We start from the raw sequence: 23,165 nt of genomic DNA, 5'->3' as shown, positions 1-23,165 counted from the left end.
TGCCAAGCTCAGCCCCTCTCCTCTGTCTCCCTGGACAGGTATTTATCAGGGACCCCTGGAAACCAGACAGAAGTCTGATGGAGGACCTACCTTCTGCAGCTCAGCTGTGGGAAGCAGAGCTACCTAGGGTCCACAGAACACCGTTGCAGCAGACGGCACTGACCATGTTTCTGAGGGGGAGGCAGGGTGACTAGACAGGGTGGTCAAAGAGGCTCCACTGAGTGGCTGGTGTGGCGGCCAGTGGACAAGGGAGGAAGGGGGAGTGAAGGTGGGGGCCACGGGCTGTGCCTGATCTGAGTGAGATGGACCATGGGAGGGGCCACCAGGCAACCCAGTGAACACCCCCTCCAGCCACTGTGCGGGAAAAGGCTGACACAAGCAGGGAAACCAGGTGCCCTGAGGAGGCTGCTGTGGCCACGGGGCAGGAGGGAAGCACAGCCCTGGTGCCATGGTGGCCAGTGGTGTACACGCTTTGGAGGTGGGGCCAACAGGACCTGCTGCTGGGACAGAGCAGTCAGGAGGGTGTCCAGAGCCCAGCCCAAGCCATGGGAGAGCAAGGGCCCCACATTGAGTGGAGGTGGTGGAGGTGGGGCCACATGCAGGGGAGGATCAGAGCTGGTTTCTGGATCTGTGGCAAGTCCACGTGGGAGTCTGTGAGAATGCCGGTGTGGGGCCTGCTCCGTGGGGGAGAGAGCCACATCCACACACCCGTGGGTATCCTGTGAGTACTGGGCAGCCAGCCCAAACATATCCCACTGTGGCCTCACAAAAGGCCGCTGGTCTCTCCTCAGGGGATGTTATAGTCAGATCAGACAGACAGGCAGACAACACCATCAGAAAACATCTGGTTTATTAGAACTAGATGTGGCGTGTGCTGGTCCTTAAATGGTCTAAGCTGATACAAGCGTCCTACACATAGCATGTGGCTGGGCTGCAGTGGCGGTAACAAAATCCTTGTGATCCTAATGGTTTTATGTTAATAATTTGTGAGGGAAAGAAAAGGGAGGGTGGGGCCCTGCAGGGGGCTCCCAGGACTGAGGAAAAGCTGTGGTCACCAATGCCCACCCAACCTCCACCCCTGAAAAGCAACCCTGGTGGGGTAGAGCCTCCAGTGGCTGCAGGCAGCATCTTTTCCTACAAAGATGTTCAGGCATGAAACCATTTCCGCGTGCCCAGCAGGGCCTCTGAGTTACAGGGTGGTGCGGAGCTCACAGGTGGGCCTGGAACCAGGGGCCCCATCAGCACATCTGTCCACCCAGGTGCAATTTGGCAGTTTGCAACCACCATAACTGCATGTCCAGGGCCCCTCCCTGGCCTCTGTCCTCTCTTCATCTCGAGGCCAGGCTGTGTGTGACCGGCTTCCTTCCCAAACCCAGCTCCCCTGCACCACGGTACAGGCAGGGCCCTGACGCTCACACAGACAACCACATGCTGGCAGGTAGCAGCTGACCAGCATGGAGCCGCCATCATTGAGGATGACCTCGATTCTAGATTCGCTGGGCAGCAAGGATGGGAAGGTGTGGCTTCCAGACGCATGGCAGCCACCAGACTGTGCCCCCTGCCCGACCCCAGGCTAGGAAACAGTCCTGTTCAAATAACGTCCCTTTTCAATATAGGCAATTCTTTAACCAGATCTGTAAATGCAACTAAGTCTCTGTAAGGGCTTCCATATAAATAAATTCATGCATTGAAAGATTCCTGGTCAAACCACGTGCCTAGTATTTAATTTGGGAAATGGCCTTGCCATGCATGCTTTTGGGAGAGGCAGGGCGGGAGGTGTGGGGACTCCCGTGACCTGTGTTGGCACAGCTCGGCGACAATTCCAGGCCTGGCTGCGGGGCATCTGGCAGTTTGGGGTTTGTGATGGAGTTCCTGCTGTTGCTTGGCCCAGGAGCAGAAACCTCCTCAAGGCTGCCCTGCTGACCAGGCAGGCTCACCTCACTCAGTGCATTGTCTACACTTTTCCTCCTCCAAAGAGACGCCAGAGAAATAAGAAGGGGCGACAAAGCACTCTCTATGGGGACCTGGGCCCTGTTCCCAGGGTGGGTGCCTGGGGGCCTTTCCCTCCCAAAGGTCAGGGGCAGAAGAGCACAGAGACCCCCTCAAGCACACCCTTCCCTGAGGGTCCCTGAGGGTGGACCCAGAGCCAGCCCGGAGGCACAGGGTGTGGGCAGGGCAGCAACTCCTGCTGCCATGCGGGGAGCCCAGGCCTTCAGGTTCCGTGTCAGAGGGCCCGGCAGGGCAGAGGCCTCACTGGGGCCTTGGGGCCTCAGGACTGCACCTTCCATGGGTTCAAGGCCCCCAGCAGCTCTGCACCCCCCACGATCACACCTGCAATGGGGCCTCATCTAAAAGTGAAAGTACCCTGGGTGGGCAGGGACTTGTTTATTGCTGGCATGAGTGAGGGCCAGGGGCTGGGGGCAGGCTCGGCACCAAGAAAGGCAGAAGGGCTGCTGGGGACTCAGGCCTGCAGCTGTGGGCAAGGCTGCCACGTTGGGACTCTCTCTGGCCACCAGAGGTAGCTGTGCCGCCAGCTGTGCCAAGGCCAGGCAGGAGGACCCAGGACAGGCCAGCCCCACTGAGCTCTCAGGGCTACAGGGGGTGTCAGGCGTCCACGCCTTCAAACCCCTGCTTCAGAGCACACGTTACATATCAGCCACTCCACTAGCAACATCACTGTCAGCTAACACCAGGCAGCGGGGAAAGGCCGCCCTGAGGCCCCACGTAGAGAGGCCCGCAACTTCTCCTTGGGCTCCTAGCCCCACTGCCCCCAGCCCACCCCGGCTCCCAAGACAAGGAGCAGACATGACTTGGGCGGGGGTGGGGAGCATTCTAAGAAGGTGCGGGTATTTTCTGGGTCTAAGCGGGCACGGCATCTGCCCAGGGAGTGGATGCCACCCCATGTCCCACGGCCTGAGAACGGCCCGCCCAGGCCCTGGGGTGGGTGGGGAGGGCACGGCCCTCCCTTATTGCTGCCTGGTGACGACCTGCGGGAAGGAGGCGGGGCGGGCTCTGCTCTCTCAGAGGTCTGAGACCTTCTATTTCTGCATCACATGTCCACCCCGTAAGGCAGATTCAGGCGGACAGCCTGATATGTGACAGGATTGTCTTGTTTTTGTTTTTTAGTAAACTGTGCTGGGGATTCCTCTAATTCGTGATTTTTGTTTTTTTGGCGAGCCACATCTGAGAAGCCAGCTCCTGCCCCTCCTTTGCCCGCTTCCCTGACTGTGGCCTGCCACTGGCCATGGCGCTCAGGGTGGGGACCCTGTCCCCATAGCCGCTGTCCTTTGGGAGACCCATGTATTTATCTCACGGAAGACGGAATCGGTCACCTCAGGAAGCTCTTTGTGGAGAATGTGGTAGGCACCCTCATAAATCTGCAATTGAGAGAGACAGGAAGTCAGGCAGGTGACAGGGGCAGGAGATGGAGAGGACCCCCTTCCTCGTGCGCCAAGGCCTTGTTGTGGGGTGGTGTTCCAAGTAATTAAACTGTCCCAACACTTTTTTGGCAGGTCCCCCCTTAAACCTCCCAGCCCTGCTTGGTCTGACACTCATGCTCCACACACCCCCCACCCTGCCCCATGGCCCTCCTGTTGCCATGGACCATGTTCACGATGCTTGGATGTGTCTTCTCAGCATCATTCAAAAATGGAGTGTGTAACCTTCTAGAAACACCTTCCTCATGTGGTTTCCATGGCTTTTGGCCTTCCCGGCCCTCTTCCTGCCTTATGGTTGAGGCTGCACCATGCCACCCTCCTGGGCTGCCCACTGGCATGGCCCAGGTGTGGTCAGACCTCTTTCTCCCTCTCTCCCCAGTGACCACGTCCAGGCCCCTGGCTGTCAAAACCACCCATATACTGATGACTTAGGATCTGTACCCCAAGCAGATCTCCCTCTGAACACTGTACGTGTGTAGCCACCTGCCTCCATGCCATTTCCAGGAATCTCTAACAGGTATCTCCAAATTTATTTTTTTTAAACTACAGTAAAAATCATGTAACATGGAGTTCCCGTCGTGGTGCAGTGGTTAACGAATCCGACTAGGAACCATGAGGTTGCAAGTTCGATCCCTGCCCTTGCTCAGTGGGTTAACGATCCGGCGTTGCCGTGAGCTGTGGTGTAGGTTGCAGATGCGGCTCGGATCCCATGTTGCTGTGGCTCTGGCGTAGGCCGGTGGCTGCAGCTCCAATTCGACCCCTAGCCTGGGAACCTCCACATGCCGCGGGAGCGGCCCAAGAAATAGCTAAAAAAAAAGACCTAAATAAATAAATAAATAAATAAAAATCATGTAACATGAAATTTGCCATCTTAAGCACTGTTGAACTGTACGGCTCAGCAGCATACTAAGGACCTTCACGCAGGCCTACAACACTCTCATCCTGCAAACTGAAACGTTCAATTCCCCTCTTCCTAGCCTTTGGCAAGCACCATTCTGCTTTCTATTTCTAGAGCTTGTGGCCACTTTACACGTAGCTTACATGCAGAATCACGGAGCATCCGTCCTTTGTGTGGCTAATTCCACTGAGAAGAATGTGCTCAGGACTCATCCATTTGCAGCAGGTGTCAGAGCTTCTTCCTTGTCATGGTGGAGCAACCTTCTGTTGCATGGAGGGTCCACTGTTCCTCACCTTCCCTCGGTGGACACCTGGGGTGCTTCCACCTTGTGGCTAGTCTGAACTGTGCTGCTGTGAACATGTCTGTCTTTGAGGCCCTGCTTTCAATTCTTTCTCCAAGTTTCAAATGGACAAGTTGGTCAATGTGGGACTCATGGCTCCAGAGCCACTCCACTGTTACCATCTCCAGTGGCAAAAAGAGCATTTTCCTCCTTGTCCTCCTCTCTGCACCTGAGTCTCCCCTGGTGAGGGTGCTGTGCCAGTGTCCCCCATTCTTGGCTGAAGGCAAGATGTGAGTCTTTGTGAGCACAGCGCGATAGGGGACGGGGCAGGAGCTCAACCCTGGCCCCTCACCCAGCAGGCTGGGAGCTGTGGAGCTGCCTGTGTCCCTGTAACCTAGTGGGAGGTGGCCCTGGATCAGGGCATCCACTTGTCTATACCTAGGCTGAGGAGCAGAGCCAGGGACACGTCTGTCTCTACATGTGCCTGGGGCTGTGGTGAGCCCAGCTGCCCATGCAGGGCCACTGCCAGGCTCAAAGCCCCTTGATAGGGACACAGCAGATGCTACTGCTCCCTCTGTCCCTCTAGCCAGGATCTTCAGTCCAGCCAGACCACACAAGCTTCTCCACCCAGACAATACTTCCCATCCTGCGGGGCCTGATGTGCCTCTGCTCTCTGGAGAGGCCCTGACCTCAACATTCCCAAGTGTCCTCCCTCCCTTCCACGTTCATGGTGTGAACCACCAGCTAGCGACCCGCTGCCCCCTTAGGATCAGCAGACACCTTGTGTTCCTGGGGTCCGTCTCCAGCAGGACCAGACCGGTCCCTTCCCAAGGCACCTGGGGTGGCCTGCAGGGGATCAAGTTGCCACCCTCCCCTGCCCCAGAGTGCTGCTCACCTTCAGTGTCTTGTCCTGGCTCTTGGCGGACTCCATGAGCAGGTAGGCCCCTCTGCTGTCGCACAGGCGGTCAGCAGAGCCCTGGAGCAGCAGGAAGGGCAAGGTCAGCTTGGGCAGGGCCCGCTCCACCCGTGAAACGGCGTTGAGCAGCTGGATGCCGAAGCACACTTTCAGCCCTGCCCGGCAGATAAGTGGATCTGCATTGTAGAGGTCCACCTGGGAGGGAAGAGGCCCAGTCAGTCCTGCTCTGGCCTGGACAACTGACCCCAAGTCAGCTGGTGGCTGGCCCTGGACAAGCTCTGCACATTGCCTCAGGTGCCTCTGCTTCCAGGCCATCCTGTGCCCTCCGGGTGTGCATGTGCCTCACGCCAGCTATGGTGACAATTAGTACTTTTTTCTACAAGTGGCAGTATATGTTTGCGTTGATGATTTCCCACAGGAACAGCTCTGAAGGTGTTTTGGCCTTAGTCTGAGTGGATTTTGTTTCCTCTGATCTGTCTCCCCTGACCTGGTGTCACCTGGTTGGGGAGGGTGGGGATCCTGGCCCCAGTGGTGATGATGGACTGGGAAGGACGTGAAGCTGGGGGCAGGCCTGGGTTGCTGTGGTTCCAGCAGCTGCCCCTCTGTGCCTGCTGGGTCTGCCCCTCTATGAGGCGTGTCCAGAGGCGGGGTCCACTCTTCTCAGCCTGCTGGCGGCTCAGAATCTGACCCAGATTTTTGTGGGGCTCCCCTGGCCCTGACCATGGTTTTTGGCTTCACCATCTCACCCTGAGGGGATAGGTAGCTGCCTGCTTGCTATGGACTGAGATGGGGTGCATGGCTGCAGACCTCTCCAGAGCTCTCCCAGGCCTCTGCGGGCAGGTCAGAGCCCAGGCTGCATCCTCGCTCACTTCCCTCGTCCTTGCCAGCAGGTTCTCAGCTACAGAAGGGCCATGTGGTACCAGGATGGGTGAGGGAGCAGAGGGGCCACAGGGATGAGTACAGAGTCAGCTGCCTGTGTGTCCACTGTGTTTCCCTGTTACTCCCCAAGAGGGGGTCCCCATCTCCTGTTACCACCCTGCAGGGCCTTGGCCATGGTTCCAGATCCACGTGGAGGGGGGATGGGCCATCCCAGGCCACCCTCCACCACCTATCCCTCCTGTGGGGACCGAGCAGGCAAAGAGACCATTTGTGAAAGGCCACATGAGGAAGTTCTGCCACTTCCTGCTGCTGAGCTGGCATGAGTCCTGCAGGCCAGCCATCTGTTTGGGCCTGAGAGGATGAGGTAGCAGGGGCAGCACGGCTGCAGCAGAGGCTCATTCCCAGTCTGCAAGGAGGCCTACCCAGGAGTAGGTAGGGCCCCGAGAGCCCTGAGCTGGGGTCCTCAGGGAACTGTTCCCAAAAGGGCGATGGTGACAGCAGCTTGCTGATTGGCACAGACACTGCCCGGCAGCGTCCATGCCGGGACAACAAACAGGAATAGGGAGCACTTCTGGGCACCTCCTATGATCTCGGCACCAGCCCACATAGCCTCATGAGCAGCTGGTGGGGAATGGCTCTCATCACCCTGTTTTGCAAAGGAACCTGCCTGTCATTTGTCACCTTAGGCCCTGTGCTCCCCCAGAGAACCCCAGGCAACTCGTTGGAACACAATACCCCAGAAGAAAGGCTGCACTCCCAGCCTCCTTTGCAGCTTGTTGTGGTCACACAACCAGATTCTGGCTAATGGGATGTGAGCATGCTGTGTGCCCGTGTTCCAGGATTTGTCCCCTCCTCCCACAGGCCAGAACAGACTGGGGCAGGCACAGAGCTGGGGCCCCACGGATGAGTGCTGCACCCCCGGAAGGCACAATAAGATGCTAAGCTTCTTTCCTGGTTCAGCCACAGTGCTGGGTCTCCACCTCTTAGCGGGTGGGCCCCAGCAGCCCCCCCGACCTGATCCTGAAGGATATCCCTGTGAATGACCAGGGCCAGAGCCCAGGAGACCTCCTTCCTGAGCAGCCTGGTGCTGCCTGCAGACCTAGAGAGGGCTCCAGGTTAATTGCTCTGACGGCCCAAGAGGCTTCCTGCTCTAGGCTACTTCGTTGCCCATGTCTGGGTACACAATGGCCTGTCCTGGACCTTGGGGCAGCTACCAGCTGTGTCGGGGAAAGGGCAAGCCCTGGCGCCAGTCACACTGGCCAGGAAGGAAGGGCAGGTCCACTTCTTACTGGGAAAGGAGGCTCAGGGGTCCCAAGGTCCCCTCAAGTGACCAGCCATAACCCCAGGGTTTGGGGAGAAGTCACTGTTGGAGCTGGGTCAAGGCTGGGACCCTCTGAGTTATTTCTCACAACAGCTCATGAATCACTAATCTCGGAACACACAAAAAGGCCCTGGTCTTCGGCAATTTCTCACACCCCCCGCCCCCATTTCTGGAGCATAGCCATGGGCAGGCACATCAGCAAGAGGCTCTGGACCCGAGTCCAAGCTAGGGCATCTTTGCTCCCCGTGCCTCTGGGGGTGCATCCACCAGCTGAGGCATGAAGTCTTTCTTCTTGGCAGAGGTGGGGAGGGTGTCAGCTGAAGCCTGTGAGGTAGATCACCCAGTCCTGACATTTCCCTGTGGTGTGACCTGGACAGGGCTCTTCCCTCCTGAACTCAGTCTGCTGGTCTGCAAAATGGGAGTGATGGGTGGATGCGCCCCAGAGGACACCAGGAGGCTCAGTGAACCTGACACAGGAAGCCAGGGCAGCTGGGGGCTCCTTGGCCTTGGTTCCTCCCATCAGGAAGGAGGGAGGCTCCTCCCCAAGTCCCAGCCTCTCCTGGCACCTTCCTGCCAGGCTGAGGGACTCCCAGCAAGGTCGAACTCAACAGCTGGGACTGCGCCAACTGGCGGCTGACTGGTGAAGAATCTCTGCCCTAAAGCATAGGAAGCAGCCAGCAGCTGGAGTTTCCTTAAAGTCCTGGTTGAGCAAAATCTAGGCATCACTCCCACAGTCAAATCTCTTGATCTAATTTTTTTTTCAGCCACATCCACAGCATATGGAAATTCCCAAGCCAGGGATCAGATCCAAGCCACAACTGTGACCTACGATAGATCCTTAACCCACTGCACCACAGCAGGAACTCCATCTTGACCTATTTTTTTTAAAGATCTGTTCTGGGATGGATTAAAAGTTATTTTTAATTAGAATAGTATTAGAAATAATTACTACTGAGCCCTTACCTCTGTACTAAGCACCTTACTTGTACTTGCTTGTTGAATCTTTATAGGAACCCTACAGGGGGACTATTACCATTTCATTTTATATATGAAGAGACTGAGGCTCAGAGAGGTTGGGTGAGTTGCCCAAAGTTACACAGCAAGTAAAGACAGAGCCAGGATAATAACAGGCAGTCACGCCCTACCCTCAGCATCCTTAACCACTCACTCTGCTGTGGTATCTAGAGAAGGGAAAGTAAAGTGAGTTCTGTGGGCTTGGATGGCAAGGAGAGAGGGGGGCGTACCCCATGAGGGTACAGACATCTGGGCCTGACAGATGAAGTGACTTGTGGGCCCCAGAGGGTGCAGCCCTTCTCGGCCTGCCAAGGAATGGGGGCTGGTGGGTCCTCTGAACACAGGCACGTGCCTTCCCACACGAGACTTCCCACCTCCCAGCAATGACCCCTGGCACAGGTGCCCAAGTGGGGGGCCAAAAGTCCTGAGCCAGACAAGTAATTCTTAGGAAAAGGATTCACATGCCCACAATTAAGTGACAGTTTACATACACGTGGCTAACCTGACTAGTCCTCCTTCTGCCCAAAATAAAACTGCAGGTCCTTGTTTCTGATGGCTCTTGTCTGGCTCAGGACTTCTGGCCACACCACATCCCCTGGGCAGGTGACCCCTGAGGTCAGAGAACTGTCCAGGGCTGGCATCTGCTCAGCCAGTATCCTGGGCCTCCACAAGTCAGTCAGATCTGATCCACATGTAAATAGGACTTCAACCCCCAGGTCCCAGCCTGCCTTGAGGTCACCATTGGTGCTCCCAAGAGGCTTTGCCAGGTTGTGCTCCTGCTTTCTTGCTGGACCCTGGGAAGGTGTTCAGGAGGGAAGCTGGATGGGCCTGCAGAATGGCTGCCTTACTATATCTTGGGTCTGGCAGCTGGAACTACCCCTGATAGTCTCTCAACACAGTTCCTGGCTTTCCTGCTGCCATTCAGCTGCTGACCCCAGGGACCTGCCTCTTTTGTGCTTAGAGCCAGCCATGGGAGTAGGGTTGGGAGCAAGCATGGAACATGGGGTGGGGGTAGGTCAAAGAACCCCAACGTGTAGGGTGCTGGAAAGTGGCAGACCCCTCACTGGCTCCCCCACCAGCTGCCCTCGGTGTGCCGAGCTGTGAGGCTTGCTATGTTTTAAGACATTGGTAAATGATCAGGCGAGTCTTCTGTGAGGATACAAATTATGAAGATGGCAGCTCACAAAGCACAAGCAGCTAAGCCAATGGGCGTCCTGGAGGGTAATCAGAGGTCTCAGAGGGGCTCTGAGGGAGGCTGGGCCTATCTTTAGCCACAGTTATAATTAGTCAAAAGCCTCAGATAGCAAAGCCTTCCACGAGCTGACAGGAGCCTGCCAAGGGCCATGGGCACATGGCCTCCAACTACGTGAGCAGAAGACAGACAGGGAGCAGGGAGGCTGATCCCTGAGGACACAAGACACCCTGCATGGGGGGCCAGAAATGAAAGCCAGCAGTGGCCTCTCCGGTCGGCTCTTTGGGTGCACGGAACAGGTATGAGTATAAACCAGCCATATGGCCACTGGCCTGAGTGTAAACCAGCCAGGATGTGCTTGGAGGGCACCCAGCACAATTGTGGAGAATATAGTCCTGGGTCCAGAAGACAAACGGTCTCAACAAATAAATAGTGGACGTCCCATGGCAGAGGATGGCACTTGGAAGGAGAATGGGGCAAAGACTGAGAGACTGGATGACTATCCATGGTGTGCAGGCTTCGTGAGGTCCTCAACCCTCCCTCCATCAGCTGTGGCTGGAGAAATATTTAGAACATTCCAGGCTTTTCAGAGTGGGAAAGATGCATCGCATTCCAAAACACCCTATGCTGAGAGTAGAATAATTAATCCATCAGTTACTTTCGTGTTCTGATCAGGGACTCTGAATGCGTAGACAAATGTAAAAAATGCCAAGTAGCAATTTCTTTGTTCCCAGGAGCACTTCAGAGCCAAGGCTTGGAGTTGAGAGACCTGGGCTCAAATCCTTACTCAGCAGCTGTGTGTCCTTGGGTAAGTGACTTGCCCTCTCTGGGCCCAAATGTCTGCAAATGCAAATATTGGTATGAAGACTGATTTCTCACTGTGGCGAGATGGAGGGCTGCAATGGTGCTACACTGGAAGGTGTTGAGATGCTTCCAGGCATTTTGCCTTTTCTCCCCCACACCCAGAGAGTGTTATGTCTGCATGCCCTCGGCTGTGAGGTGATGCTGCCAAAGGACAGACACCATGCTGACAATCCCGGCCACCACCGCAAACCCCAAACATCTTGCCTTTGACAGTGGGCTGGCAGAGCCAGTGTGCTTCCCTAGAGAATGTTCCCAGGAGCTGGCCCCCATCCCAGCCTGCAGCCCCTTCCTGCAGGTCCTGCCTCCGTGAGCCTGTTAGGCAAATGGCTCTTCTCTTTCTGAGGCTTCATGGCTGTAGGGTTCCAGGAGCAACATCTTAGCTAAAGAAGTGCCCCAAGACACCCCTGCTAGATTCGGAAGTTGCCTCCCCTGAACACACTTCCCCCCTGGGCACTGCTATGTCAGAGTGTTGACAGGGGATTCAGGAACAGGATGGCTGAAACCCCTTCTGTCACATCTTTCCACAGGAGTCCAGCCTTCAGGCTGACCAGCCACCTTCCCCTCAGAGAAACTTATTAGTGTTCCTAAGGCAGCACCCGGTTTCCCTGATGAGACAGAAACCTGAAATGTGAGGGTGTGCGACCATGGGCAGGGGTGAGCAGAGGAGGAGGAGCCTGCTGTAGATTCAGACACTTCTGTTTTCATAAGGCCTTCAATGAAATTTTCCATTATTTTGAAAAGAAGAGAGAAGCTCTGAAATTTGCTATTTTCAAACAAAAATTGTTTGGAACCATTTCATTTCCTTTGTTCCTTCCTCTTCGCCAGTGGACTTTCCAGTAATGGGAGAAACACCTGGGATTTACACCTTGATGTTTCCTCTCAAAGACCTCAAAGCTGGGACCCCCCTAACTTCTGTGTCTCAGCACCGCTGCTGCAGAGAAGGCACCACAGGGCCTTCCTGGCAGCTGCACATTTAAGACAAAGCCATGACTTGGCTGTGGCAGGACCAGAATCTGGGCCCCAGATTGCACTGACCAGAATCCCAAATCTGGAAACCAATAGCTAAATGGAGGCACCCCAGCATGGACTTGAGTCAAGAGCTTCAAACCCCAGCTGGGACCCTGACTGGTAGTGCAACCTCTGAGCCTCAGTTTCCTCATCTGTGACATGGGGTTAAGGTCGGCTTCACCCATGCCTCAGCCTCAGTCTTGCTGGGTCCTGATATGCCCTTTTCCCTCACAAATATGCCTTTGGGAAGGAAAATCTTTTTTCTTTACTCAAATATTCTTTATCCTGGTGGGTCAAGTCTGGCTCCACGATGTGACTTTGAGAGGGAGTTTTTAAAATGAGGTTAAGTTAAAATTCAGAAGGAATATGGAAGACACGGGCAGCCTGTCTACGCTCCGGGCCGCCATAGGCCTCAGGACCCCCATCCCAAGTCCCACACAAACCTGGTTCATAAACAGCTATTTCTGGGAGTTCTGAGCCCTGGTCATGAATGTCCCCTCCTACAGGTGTGACTCCATTTAGGGGCTGCTCTCTGAGTGGCTCCCAGGGCAGGAGACCAAATTCTGTAACGGAGTCAGAGTCTGAGTGCACAGGCCCCAAGGAAACCAGGGCCACTGGACACTGGTGCCTGCTCCACTTTCCAGGGTCCACTCTTCTCTGCTCTCAAGCCTGAGCAAATAACCGAGGCTCAGACAATGAGCCAATAAGAACCAGCCCTGAGACTTTGGTTGGAAAGAGGGGTTGCCTTTTCACTGGGGTTGCTCATGTAAAGCTGCTGATGACCAGCTTTACCTCCACTTGGGAAAAGCTCAGTTGGGAATGAGACCAAACCAGGGCATATCAGAGGTGGAGAGAGACAGATGGTGAATATGACTCTGAGCCCCTGGATCCAGCCATGCCTGATGCCTTCAGTTACAGTCACCAGCAAATCCCTCTTTTTGCTCAAATCACTACGAATTGGGTTTCTGTCACTTACAAGCAAAAGAGACCTGGCTGACACACACACAGCTCCATCTGGTCAGCTCCTCTGCACGTCTGCGCATGGCTAGCAGCACCACCCACCCCTTCCTACCGCATCCTGAAGCCACCCAGCATCTCACACATCCTCATGACCCCATCACTTTGCAAAGCCTTGATGGGATGGTGGTAAAGAGGTACAGTGGAGCTAAAACCCAGGTCTCCCAACCTGGCTTCTGCCTTCCAGCCCCAACCGCCCCTGCTGGTCCAGGGTTTAGAATACTCACCTCTGTCTTATTCCTGGAGAGCACGCTGGCGTCAATCCGGCCCAGGGACATGTTTGGCAGGACAAGGTTGAGCACTTTCGCAGCAAGGATCTAGGCAGGAAGGGAAAGAATGTGAGAACAGTGTGTGCTCCCCCACCCCGAGCTCTGCCCCCTAGGGCAGCTACAGTCATTAAAGAAGGTGACACCCTGGAATGGACATCAGCCAGGCCTGTTACCAGGCCCTGCCCAAGGCCCTCCTCGCTCTAACCAGACAGCCTCACTGGTCTGGCTCTGGCTGCTGTGGGGAGCCGGGCGAGAGGTGGCCACATGGTGATAGTGGGATACCAGGCTGGCTTGCTGCTCCCAATTCTGTGCAGCCATCTTCCCCACAGTCACTCATGGGTAGTGACTGATTTTGAATTATTTGCAGAAGCTGCGCAGCTGAGCACTTGTGCACAAGCCACTTCTCAGAGGATCCCAGAGGCACAGCAGGAGCAGAAGCACCCAGTCACCTGAGAGCAGGCAGGACCCTTCTGATGAGACACAAGTTGTGGATTGCCTTGGGAAGCAGAATCAGCAGACTGATTAGACTCGGGGCAGAGGGACATCAGATTCCTGGCTGTGCTGCACAGGCACATGCACACAGATCAGGACATTGCTGGGCCTGTTTCCTAAGCCACCAATGGAACCAGGCTGTGCAAAGGCACCAGCACACAGTAGGTGCTTACAACATGTTCTTTGAATGTGACCCAGTTCCAGTCCAGGCCTTGCCACCCTCGCCTCCTGTTGGGTCTGGTGTTTACCCAGGAAAAGCATGAACCTGGATCTCACACTTATGCCTGCAGAGGGGTGCTGTTCCCATTTCTGCTGTGCAGACACCCGGGATGAAAGATGCTATTTCAAAAGTGAGCTGTGAAATGCTGAAATTAGAATCACACGGGAGGTGGTGAGATTAGAATCACACGGAAGGTGGTGAGCAGAGAATTCTTGGTTGTGTTGAAGGCGCCTGTCACAGAGTGGAGAGGTGCTGTCCCCTTGGCACCCAGGAAGGGGGCGAGAGCACTCATGTCCACCCAGTAACAATCTTTGGGGTGTTGGGCACAGTCCTGGGTGTCCAGGCTTTCTCCACCTTGACACAAATGCCATAACTGAACACAGAGGCTCAGTACCACTCGTTGTAGCCAACTGGAAGAGGGGGGGTGGTCTGGGACGAGGCCACTTTTTTTTCTTTTCACAGCTGCATCTGCGGCATATGGAAGTTCTCAGGCTAGGGATCAAATTCAAGCTACAGCTGAAGCCTACACCACAGCCACAGTAACACCAGATCTGAGCCCCAACTGTGACCTATGCCACAGCTTGCACCAACACTGGATCTTTAACCTACTGAGCAAGGCCAGGGATCTGCATCCTCACGGACACTATGTTGGGTTTTTAACCCACTGAGCCACAACGGGAACTCCATGAAGCCACTCTTCCCCTTTGTGCCACCAGCCTTTGTGAATCCCTTTCTCTTCCTATGAATGTGACAGAGGGGTCTACCTTTGCCCATGGACACTCAAAAACAGCAACCACTGCTGTCTCCCCAGTCCCCATATGAACGCTCTCTCCTCAGCCAGCAGGAGCCTAGTACAACCTCCCACCACAGCTGGGGATCAGGCAGGGCTTTGCTCCTAAAAACACGATGAACACGTGAACCTATTCTGAGATCCACGTGGTGTTAGGACAGCCTCCCTGACCTCTAGGCCACTGCAGCTCACTGTACCCCAAGCTGTGTCAGGGCAAGCAAATGTCTGGGAGCAGCCTTGCTCCCATCCATGTGCCAGGCACCAGGCCAACATGTAGAAACATAAGGCAATCCAACTTAGAGCTCAAGGCGAGTGCCTCAAGTCTCTCGCATTCTCTGAACCTCGTGGGGTGGATGGGGGCTATTTGGCAGGTTCAGGGCCAAGGTCTAGTGGGGGCCAGCTCCTCCTGAAAGGGCTGGGAATCCCAGCTCTTTGAAAGGAATGGATGTGGGTGCTTCCAAACACAGATCAGAGGTCTGTGAACTCCAGGAACGGGGGCCCCCCTGTGAACCTAAATTCTGGTGTTGGGGTCTGTGTTTCCAAATGTTAAAAATGTGTTGCTGAAGAGAAGAGAAAGCATAGAAGGTGAGAAGTGCTCCTGGCGCCCAGAGAGGCAGAGGGCCAGGCACTCGGCCTTCACCAGCCCCACAGCATAAAAGGTAAGTTTTGTGGGCTCAGCTCAGTGACCTCCAAACAACATTATCAGGGAAAATTTGACATGTATCCCAAAGTTTGCAGAACTGGCCCTGAGACTTTCTTCTGATCCTGATGACTTTCCATGGCTCATTAAAGGACAAGGGCTGACTCCGAATATGACCCTGCCGGGCCTGGGAGGGCAGGTGCAATGGGACCTGCTGCCTAATACGGCCCATCTGCCTGCCTCATCCAGCATGGCCTCCTCATGGGCATGGCTGGTTTTGGGCTGCAGCTTCCAACCCACTCCCTGACCAGATGGCTGAGCCAGGAAGACCCCAGGGACACAGCACAGGGGCACTGGCCCCACTACAGATGTGGAGGCACAGACCCACAGTGCCTGCGCCACTCCTCCCAAACCCACTGCCACCAATCTGCATTCTGCTAGTGTTACTGGTTCTGTGTGGACCCAGGCACAGCGCTAGCCACTCCTGAAGGGTCAGACTCACCCTGGCCCTTGCACCTCTGCTCCTGCCATGGGCATTTCCTGACCAAACACTCCACCCTAAGTGCCAGAGTCTCTGCTCTGGGAGGAGACACTGCTGGTTAGGCTTGACCAGGCCAGGCTGTACCTTGAGCCATCCTTCCTGGGGTGGATGCAGGTAGGAGTCACCAGGAAGGACTCTGCCTCCAGGGGGATCACAGGAAAGTTGTTTTGCCTGTGTCTAGCAAACGGCCTTCCCCTCTGCATTAACAGGGAAACTTTCTGCAGCAAAGGGGAGCTTTCTCAGGGAAAACAAATGAGGAGAACCATTTCTGGAGAGGCATTTGGCCCCTGGAGGCACCAGATAATTCATGGCAGTTTCAATGACTACCTCGCCCTCCCTCTCAGGCACAATAAGCCTATAGTCGCCCATGGCCTTTTGCCCAAAGTGCCCTGTCGCCCAGAAAGATGGCGCTTGTTTGAAGCCCAGTTCTTCCCGTCCAGCTGGAGTGTAAAAGGGGCGTAGCCCCCATCTGGCCCTGAGCCTTCCTGACCCTCTGGCCCCCACTCTGCATGTGGGCCTCAGACCGCAGCTCCTGGAGCTCAGGCCCTGCATTTTTGCAGGACACCCAGAGCTCAAGGGGCTGGCAGTCTGAGCCTGAGAGAAGCACCTTCCCACCCTGAGAAGTTCTAACCCAACTGGTCTGAGGTGGGGTCCAGCTTCCCAGGTGACTCCTACATACCGTAGGGGGTAGAGGAAGTGCCCCTGATGGGCAGGACCAGGGGCATGGACGCATCTGATGTGCAAGCTGCCCTTTTGAAGGAGCCACAGTGAGAGATGTTTGTACCACCTTGACCCTGAGCTCTTTTTCTGAACCGGTCAAGTAAGTTCCAAGCACCTTTCTCTCCTTCTTTCTTCTTCCTTCCACCCTTCCTCCCTCCCTTCTCTCCCTCTTTCTTTCTTATGGCCACACCTGCGGCATATGGAAGTTCTTGGGCCAGGAATCGAATCTGAGCTACAGCTGTGACCTATACCACAGCCATGGCAATGCTGGATACTTTAAGCCACTGTGTTGGGCTAGGCATAGAATCTGCACCTCTGCAGCAACCTGAGCCACTGCAGTCAGATTCTCAACCCACCGCACCACAGCGGGAACTCAACGACCACATTTCTAACAAGACATGATTGAATAGAGACAAATCTTCGATGGCACTAATGTCACACCTAAAAAAAAAAAAAAAAAATGAGGTGCTTCTTAGCCTCTTCCCCACAGAGACCAGAAAAGGAAAAGTGCCAACACATGGGGAAGATGAAGACACTGGCTTTCTTGCTGCTCTTTTAGGGTTTGTTTCATTAGCCTGAAGGTTAATAGAGAAAGGAGAAAATGGGAGGAGGAAGAACTGAGCAGGGGGAGTGAGCTGATTATGTGACAAAGAAAGACTAGGCTGGGAGTTCCTGTCGTGGCGCAGTGGTTAACGAATCCGACTAGGAACCATGAGGTTGAGGGTTCGGTCCCTGCCCTCGCTCAGTGGGTTAATGATCCGGCGTTGCCGTGAGCTGTGGTGTAGGTTGCAGATGCGGCTCGGATCCCGCGTTGCTGTGGATCTGGCGTAGGCCGGTGGCTACAGCTCCAATTCGACCCCTAGCCTGGGAACCTCCATATGCCGCGGGAGCGGCTCGAGAAATAACAACAACAAAAGACAAGTGCCGCTGGAGCGGCCCAAGAAATAGCTACAAAAAAAAAAAAAAAAGAAAGACTAGGCTGAGGAGGGGTCCTGAGATCACATGGTGAGGAAGCAGGGGGCTGGGAGAGAAAGCCTGACAGACTCTACACCCAAAACATCAACTTGTCCAGGCTGCCTGCTGGCTGAGGCCGCTCCACCAGCCTCCATCAACCAAGAGAGCCCTGCACCTCCTTCCGAGGGAAGACAGGAAGAGGCAGAGGTGCTAGGGAGTGGCTCACCCAAAAATGACATGGACTGAGATACTATGGTTCCTGATGTCATTTCAACCCAGTGTCCCAAATTCTTCATATAATCCTTCGTAAGCATGGAGGGACCCTGGGACACCTCTCAGGAGAGGGGCCCCTGGAGGTAAGACCCCCCTACCCTCGTCATGACCTCAAACGGCTGGGTCAGGTTTGTGTAGCCAGAGCAGTCACAGTGACCCCGGCTGCACAGGGAACCCAGATCTCATCACCTGAGGATAATCTGGGGGCCAGGCCCCCACCACGATCAGACACTGTCACTAGCCCCCACCCCTGGAAAAGGAAGGCAGGGAGGTAGACGAATCGGGCTCACAGACACCGAGCCCAGTATATGTGGATTCCAACTCCAGTTCTAGAAACCTCAGAAGGTCTGTGGTCTTCAGTCTCTCCATTTGTAAGATGGGACAGTGAAGTGAAGCTTGGGGGCTGCCAGGAGGCCAAATGAGACCTAGTTCCTATGGAGCTTGCCCCTGGGCCCTTCTGGTTTCTGCCCCGAGGAGAAGCCAAGTAGGCCATGGTTGGTTAAATGAGCAGAGCCAATGTTACTTAGCGTGGAGACTCAGGAGCGAGGCGACCTTTGTGGCAAACGTCACAGTCAGAGCTGGGACCTCAAACTACTTCACCGTGACAGAGGCCAACTCCCCTGGAAGTGAGGTCTGCCTCCTGCGAGCATGAATCACGGAGTGTTGTGTATTCCTGACCTGCCCTTAGGGCATTCCTGGGTGAACTGCAGCCCCATCACTTGAAGGACTAGTGACTAAGGACTTCTTATTGATCCAGCAAGTTTTAACCACTCCCAATGATCATTTTTAAGCTTCTGCCACTGAAACGCCTGACGTAAGGGAGGCAGTCACAAGCACTCCCTCTTACAGCAGCTCAGCAAGCTGACCTATGCCAAGGAGGCCAGAATTGCCCATATCCCTGGGGCACAGGGGTGCACGGCCAGACACGGCCAGGTTTCTAGGGGGAAGTGCAGCCCCAGGCAGACAGAACAGGAAGCTGCAGGGGCAGAGGAAACAATGCCCCTCAGTGCATTGCTGCTGCCAAGTTCAAGGGCCAGTTAGTGGTCACAGCATGGTCCAGACTCCTGGGTCTACTCACCTGAGGTTCAAATGAGGGCAATTCTCCGGGCCCTTCCCGCTCCCCTTCCAACCCCCCTGCTCCAGGGCCTTTTGGACTCTGGTGACTAATAACAAAGGAGTGACATTCAGGTAGGAAGTGGGCTAGAGTTGATCCTGGGCGGTTTCAGGGTGAAAGGTACCATGCTCACTCACTCTGACCATGAGCAAAACAATTGACCTCATTTCCTCATCCGTCAATTGAGAACATTTTCCTCCCTAACAGGATGGTGATGGAGGGGAAATGAGACAGTATGTGTCTGGCCAAGAGTGCTAGCTTCACGCTGGCCACTCTCGGCTTCCCCTACTTGGCTAGGTGCCCTGGGTGATGGGGGTGGGGGCTGGGGGTTGGAAGCATCTGGAAGCACTGGGCTGGCTCCTGCATCTCTGACCCCAGACTCCAAGCAAGAGGCAGAGAAGGTCATTTAGAGAATCACCCTCCTGGCTGGCTGAGCCCTGGCCCTGAACCCAGGCAGAAACCCAGGGAGGTTGGGGGTTTTCCCCAGAAAAAGGAGGCGTCTCCAACCTGCAGCCCCTCCTGCAGTATTACTGAGCAAGGCCACTGAGGAGGCGGAGTCAGGCTCAGGGTGTGATACCTACTAGCTGGGCAGCAAGGGGTCGCCTCTATCCCTAGGGCGGGGGGCCTGCTCTGAACAGGACTTTTGTTGCTAATTTTCACCTGTTCTGAGCACAGACAGTGTTTTGGACCAGGAGTCTCTGTCTGCCTTGTCTCTACCCCAGGCTGAAGATAGACCAGTTTGTTGAAAAGGGGTCGGAAGAATGAAATGCCGTGTGGGATCTGGGGGGCCTGCATTCTCACACTGGGGGGGGGGGGGCATCTTCCCAGGCCTGTCTGTGTACATAGGCTTGTGCAGCTCATGCTGTCAGCCTAAAGGATTTTGGAATCTTTCCCAGGAACTAACTAGTTGCCATGAAACAAACTTTTCACCTGCTAAGAGTGCACTCTGGGGGAGGAGTCAGAAGGCCAGGATTCAGCCCTGTGCTCTGCACCCTGACAGTGTGGCTGGGCCCAGGGAACAGCCTCCTCCACCTCAGCCAGAGGGGGTCTCTAGAGATCTGTCTTTGGGGTGAGAGGGAGCAACTAGAAAGACCCAGAGGCCAGTCAGTGTGGTCTCAGCTGAAGAGGGCCATACCTGCAGAAGCCTCACCTAATCAGGGGCCATACCCTCAAGGGCCTCACCTGACCTGGGGCAGTACATGGAAGAGTCTCACCTGACCTGGGCTGTCCCTGTAGGGGCCTCACGTGACCTGGGCTGTCCCTGCAGGGGCCTCACCTGACCTGGGCTGTCCCTGCTGGGGCCTCACCTGACCTGGGCTGTCCCTGCTGGGGCCTCACCTGACCTGGGCTGTCCCTGCTGGGGCCTTTACTAGTCTTGATGGGAAAGGAGAGCCAAGAGGCAAGAAATGACCAAACAAAACCTCAAGTCACAAAACCCCACAGGCCAACCAAAGAACAAAACTGGAAGCACTGAAAACTGTCCCCACCTGTGTGAAACCCAGGGGCCCGTGGGGTGCAAGCGCCCTTGGAAATGCACAGACTCTGCCAACTGGTTGCCACCTGTAACTGGGAGGGGGCCACTCACAGCCTTTCCCTTTCAGGTTTTGAACTGAATAAATGTATTATTCTAAAAGTGTTAATTTTTAAGCAAAGGTTTTGAGAAACTCCAGAGGACTGTGTGCACGCCAAAGACATAGAAGGTAATCCAGGGGTCTGGGGGCAGCCATGAACTTCACTTGGGAAGGCTGTGTGGTGGGAAAACAAACCTGACCTGGTTAATAGGAGACCTGCATCCCTGGGACCAGCTGGCTCCTGATTTGACAAGATGATCTATGGCACAAGGCTTGGAAAGGTCACACTGGTGGCCTTGCCCCTAAGTTCCCCTTCTGCCAATGACTCAGGGGGAAACCTCACTGGTTCCACCTTGGGGCCCAGTGCCCTGATCCCACTCATGCACTTCGTCTGAAAAACCCCACAGCCAGGCTGTTCTCAGAGGGAAATGTCCACTGCCGAAAACATCCACTTTCTTCTCTGGGGAAGCACCCTCGGTGGGGGAGTGGGCAGCCCAGATTCAAATCCACCATGCAGGGGGCATGGACCTGGACTGTTATCCATCCTAAGTCTCAGAGGCCCTGATTGCAAAATGCAGGTTGTGACCTCTACCGGGGGTGAGGGTGGGAGAGGGTGCATATGTAAGTGCAGTGCCAGCTGGGTACTTCCGGGCAGAACAGACATCATGGATGGAGTACCCCGAGACCCCTCTCCTCGTGATCTGGTCTTGCTGATCCCACTTGGACAAGAGTCCCTGAATGATCCTGCCTCCTGTTACACAATCATGGTCAGAGGGGGCGGTCTGGGAGGGGCACCCCTGCCCCCAGGCATCTCTGGGGTCCTGTGCCGGGCAGGAACAGGGCAGGTCTTGCCTCCCCGCTGTCCCTGCAGCACTGAAATGTACTCATGGTGGTGGATTTCAGCAAGCCAGTGCTGGTCTCCTTAAAGTGGAGAAGAATTCAAAGGGGAGCCACCCTCCTCTGCAGCATGTTAAGTTTCTGCTCTGGCTTAGCTACCAGGCTTCCTGATTTCTCTTCTGCTCAGCTCTCCTTGTTTCAAACTGCTGAGACTTTCTGTTTCCAAGTGAAGGCCCGTGCACAGGCCCATCTCCAGGACTAGGACCACATCTGTGACTGAGCTGGAGAAAACACCTGGAGAACATTCATACAAGGTTTTAGCTCTTGCACTGAGTTCCACTGCATGGTTCCCCAGAAGAAAACTCACAGAAGGCATCAGAGCCCAGCAGGCATTTAAATGGGTCCCACTGTCATTGATGTGATGCTGGGATGCTACACAGGCCCCCGGTCCATGACTCACCACCTCCCAGGCTCCTCTGAGAGTCCTGAGAAGTGGCTCAGGGGCACTAGCTGGGGAGAGATTGAACATTCTTCCCAGAGACACAGGGCTGGGATGGCCCACCTTCACTGAGTCACATGTCTGAAACCTTAGGTCTGTAACGTGTCAGCAACCACAGGCTCGGTCCAGCAGCCCTCAAGGCTCATCTGCACCTGCTCCGTCAATCTTGGCAGCTCACAGCCCCAGAGCAGAGCGTGCCGCTGCTGAGGGTTACAGCAGGAGGCAAGGAGAAGGCGCCCTTAGACTCACAGGTGGAGTGCTCGAGGTGGAGCATCTTGGTGAAGACCCTGTGGCCTGATCACTACCCACACCTCCTCTATGCACTGTGGGCTCTCAGCTCCAGCCCTGCACATGCCATGTTAATAGAGGTCCCTTTGGTGAATTCCTAACATGCACAACCTTTCCTCCCCTTAACTTTCACCAGCAAAACATGCACAAACAGGAAGTTACTTTTCTTTCGTCTTTGGGAAAAAAATGCACCTGACTTGAGAAATGACAGGATTCCAATAACAACAATGTTAGCTAGTAGCCCAAACCTTCTCACAACAGTGCGTGAAGCCCTCTCCCAAGACTGGAGCTGTGAACAGGTGCTCCGAGGAATGGGGGGGTGGGGGGGTGGGAAGAAGCCTCAGGGAACTGGACGTCTGTTTACCTTGAAAGTTGTTGCAGACTCAGGACTGGCAAGAACCAGTGGAGAGATCAGAACCATGCCGGAGAAGTGGCCTGGCCTCTCTGCAGCCGTGAGGATGGCAATGGCACCTCCCTGCAATGCAGAACAGGCAGCTGGTGGGTGTGGGCATCTGGCAACACAGTCTCCACCAGACTGCAGTCCCCACCTGAGCCCTGTGGACTAGGCTTCAGAAGAGGCCCCCTTGGATGCTGGACAAACTGCATCTGCAGTGACTTTATTACATGTGAATTTTCTTGGGATTTTCCAACAGCAAACATTCAGAGGAATATAAATAAGGTTCCTACTTATGGGCTGCAAGTTAAACAATAAAATGTTTATATTTCACTTCAAGCTCAAAGCTAGCAGACCCCCAATTCAGCCATCAGGCTTAATATGAGATTTAAAAAAAAAAAAAAAACCGAGGATAGTAAGATATTGCCATACTTCCGCCCCCCCCGGTTAGGTAAAAAGGTCCCAGAAATTTAGCTTCCAAGAAAAATACTTAGTGAAGGTGGATGTGCTGAAGGCTATTTACTGAAGCTGAAGGTAACATGAGCCAAGGGTTGAAACCACAAATGCTCACAGAAGCCAAGCAGGTGAGGGAACAGAGCCAGGCAGTGACAGAGGGGAAGGCTGTCCCAGGAGTGAAAAGTCCCCAGATTTCAAAACCAAGCAGCTCCAAGTTCTTTCCAGCCAGCATAGCAGGGAGTCTGAAGGCAGACTTGGCCGGGGTGCTATCAGTTTGAGGA

General features: G+C 54.9%; 1 protein-coding gene across 2 annotated transcripts in view; it reads right to left on the bottom strand.

Annotated features, from left to right (window-relative positions):
• Positions 1 to 833: 833 nt before the first annotated feature.
• MGLL (monoglyceride lipase) overlaps positions 834 to 23,165 on the bottom strand; it is an 89,236-nt gene continuing 66,904 nt past the window's right edge. For both annotated transcript variants that reach the window (XM_047782551.1, XM_047782542.1), the window contains 4 exons: positions 22,399 to 22,509; positions 13,054 to 13,143; positions 5,511 to 5,726; positions 834 to 3,377 (listed from right to left, as the gene is read on the bottom strand). In XM_047782551.1, the coding sequence (XP_047638507.1) occupies positions 3,252 to 3,377; positions 5,511 to 5,726; positions 13,054 to 13,143; positions 22,399 to 22,509 (543 nt within the window). In that variant the 3' untranslated portion in view covers positions 834 to 3,251. The remainder of the gene's footprint in view (positions 3,378 to 5,510; positions 5,727 to 13,053; positions 13,144 to 22,398; positions 22,510 to 23,165) is intronic.

The sequence above is a fragment of the Phacochoerus africanus genome, chromosome 1 (assembly GCF_016906955.1).
Source record: "Phacochoerus africanus isolate WHEZ1 chromosome 1, ROS_Pafr_v1, whole genome shotgun sequence".
Taxonomy (NCBI): domain Eukaryota; kingdom Metazoa; phylum Chordata; class Mammalia; order Artiodactyla; family Suidae; genus Phacochoerus; species Phacochoerus africanus.
This window is presented reverse-complemented; position numbering and strand designations above follow the sequence as displayed.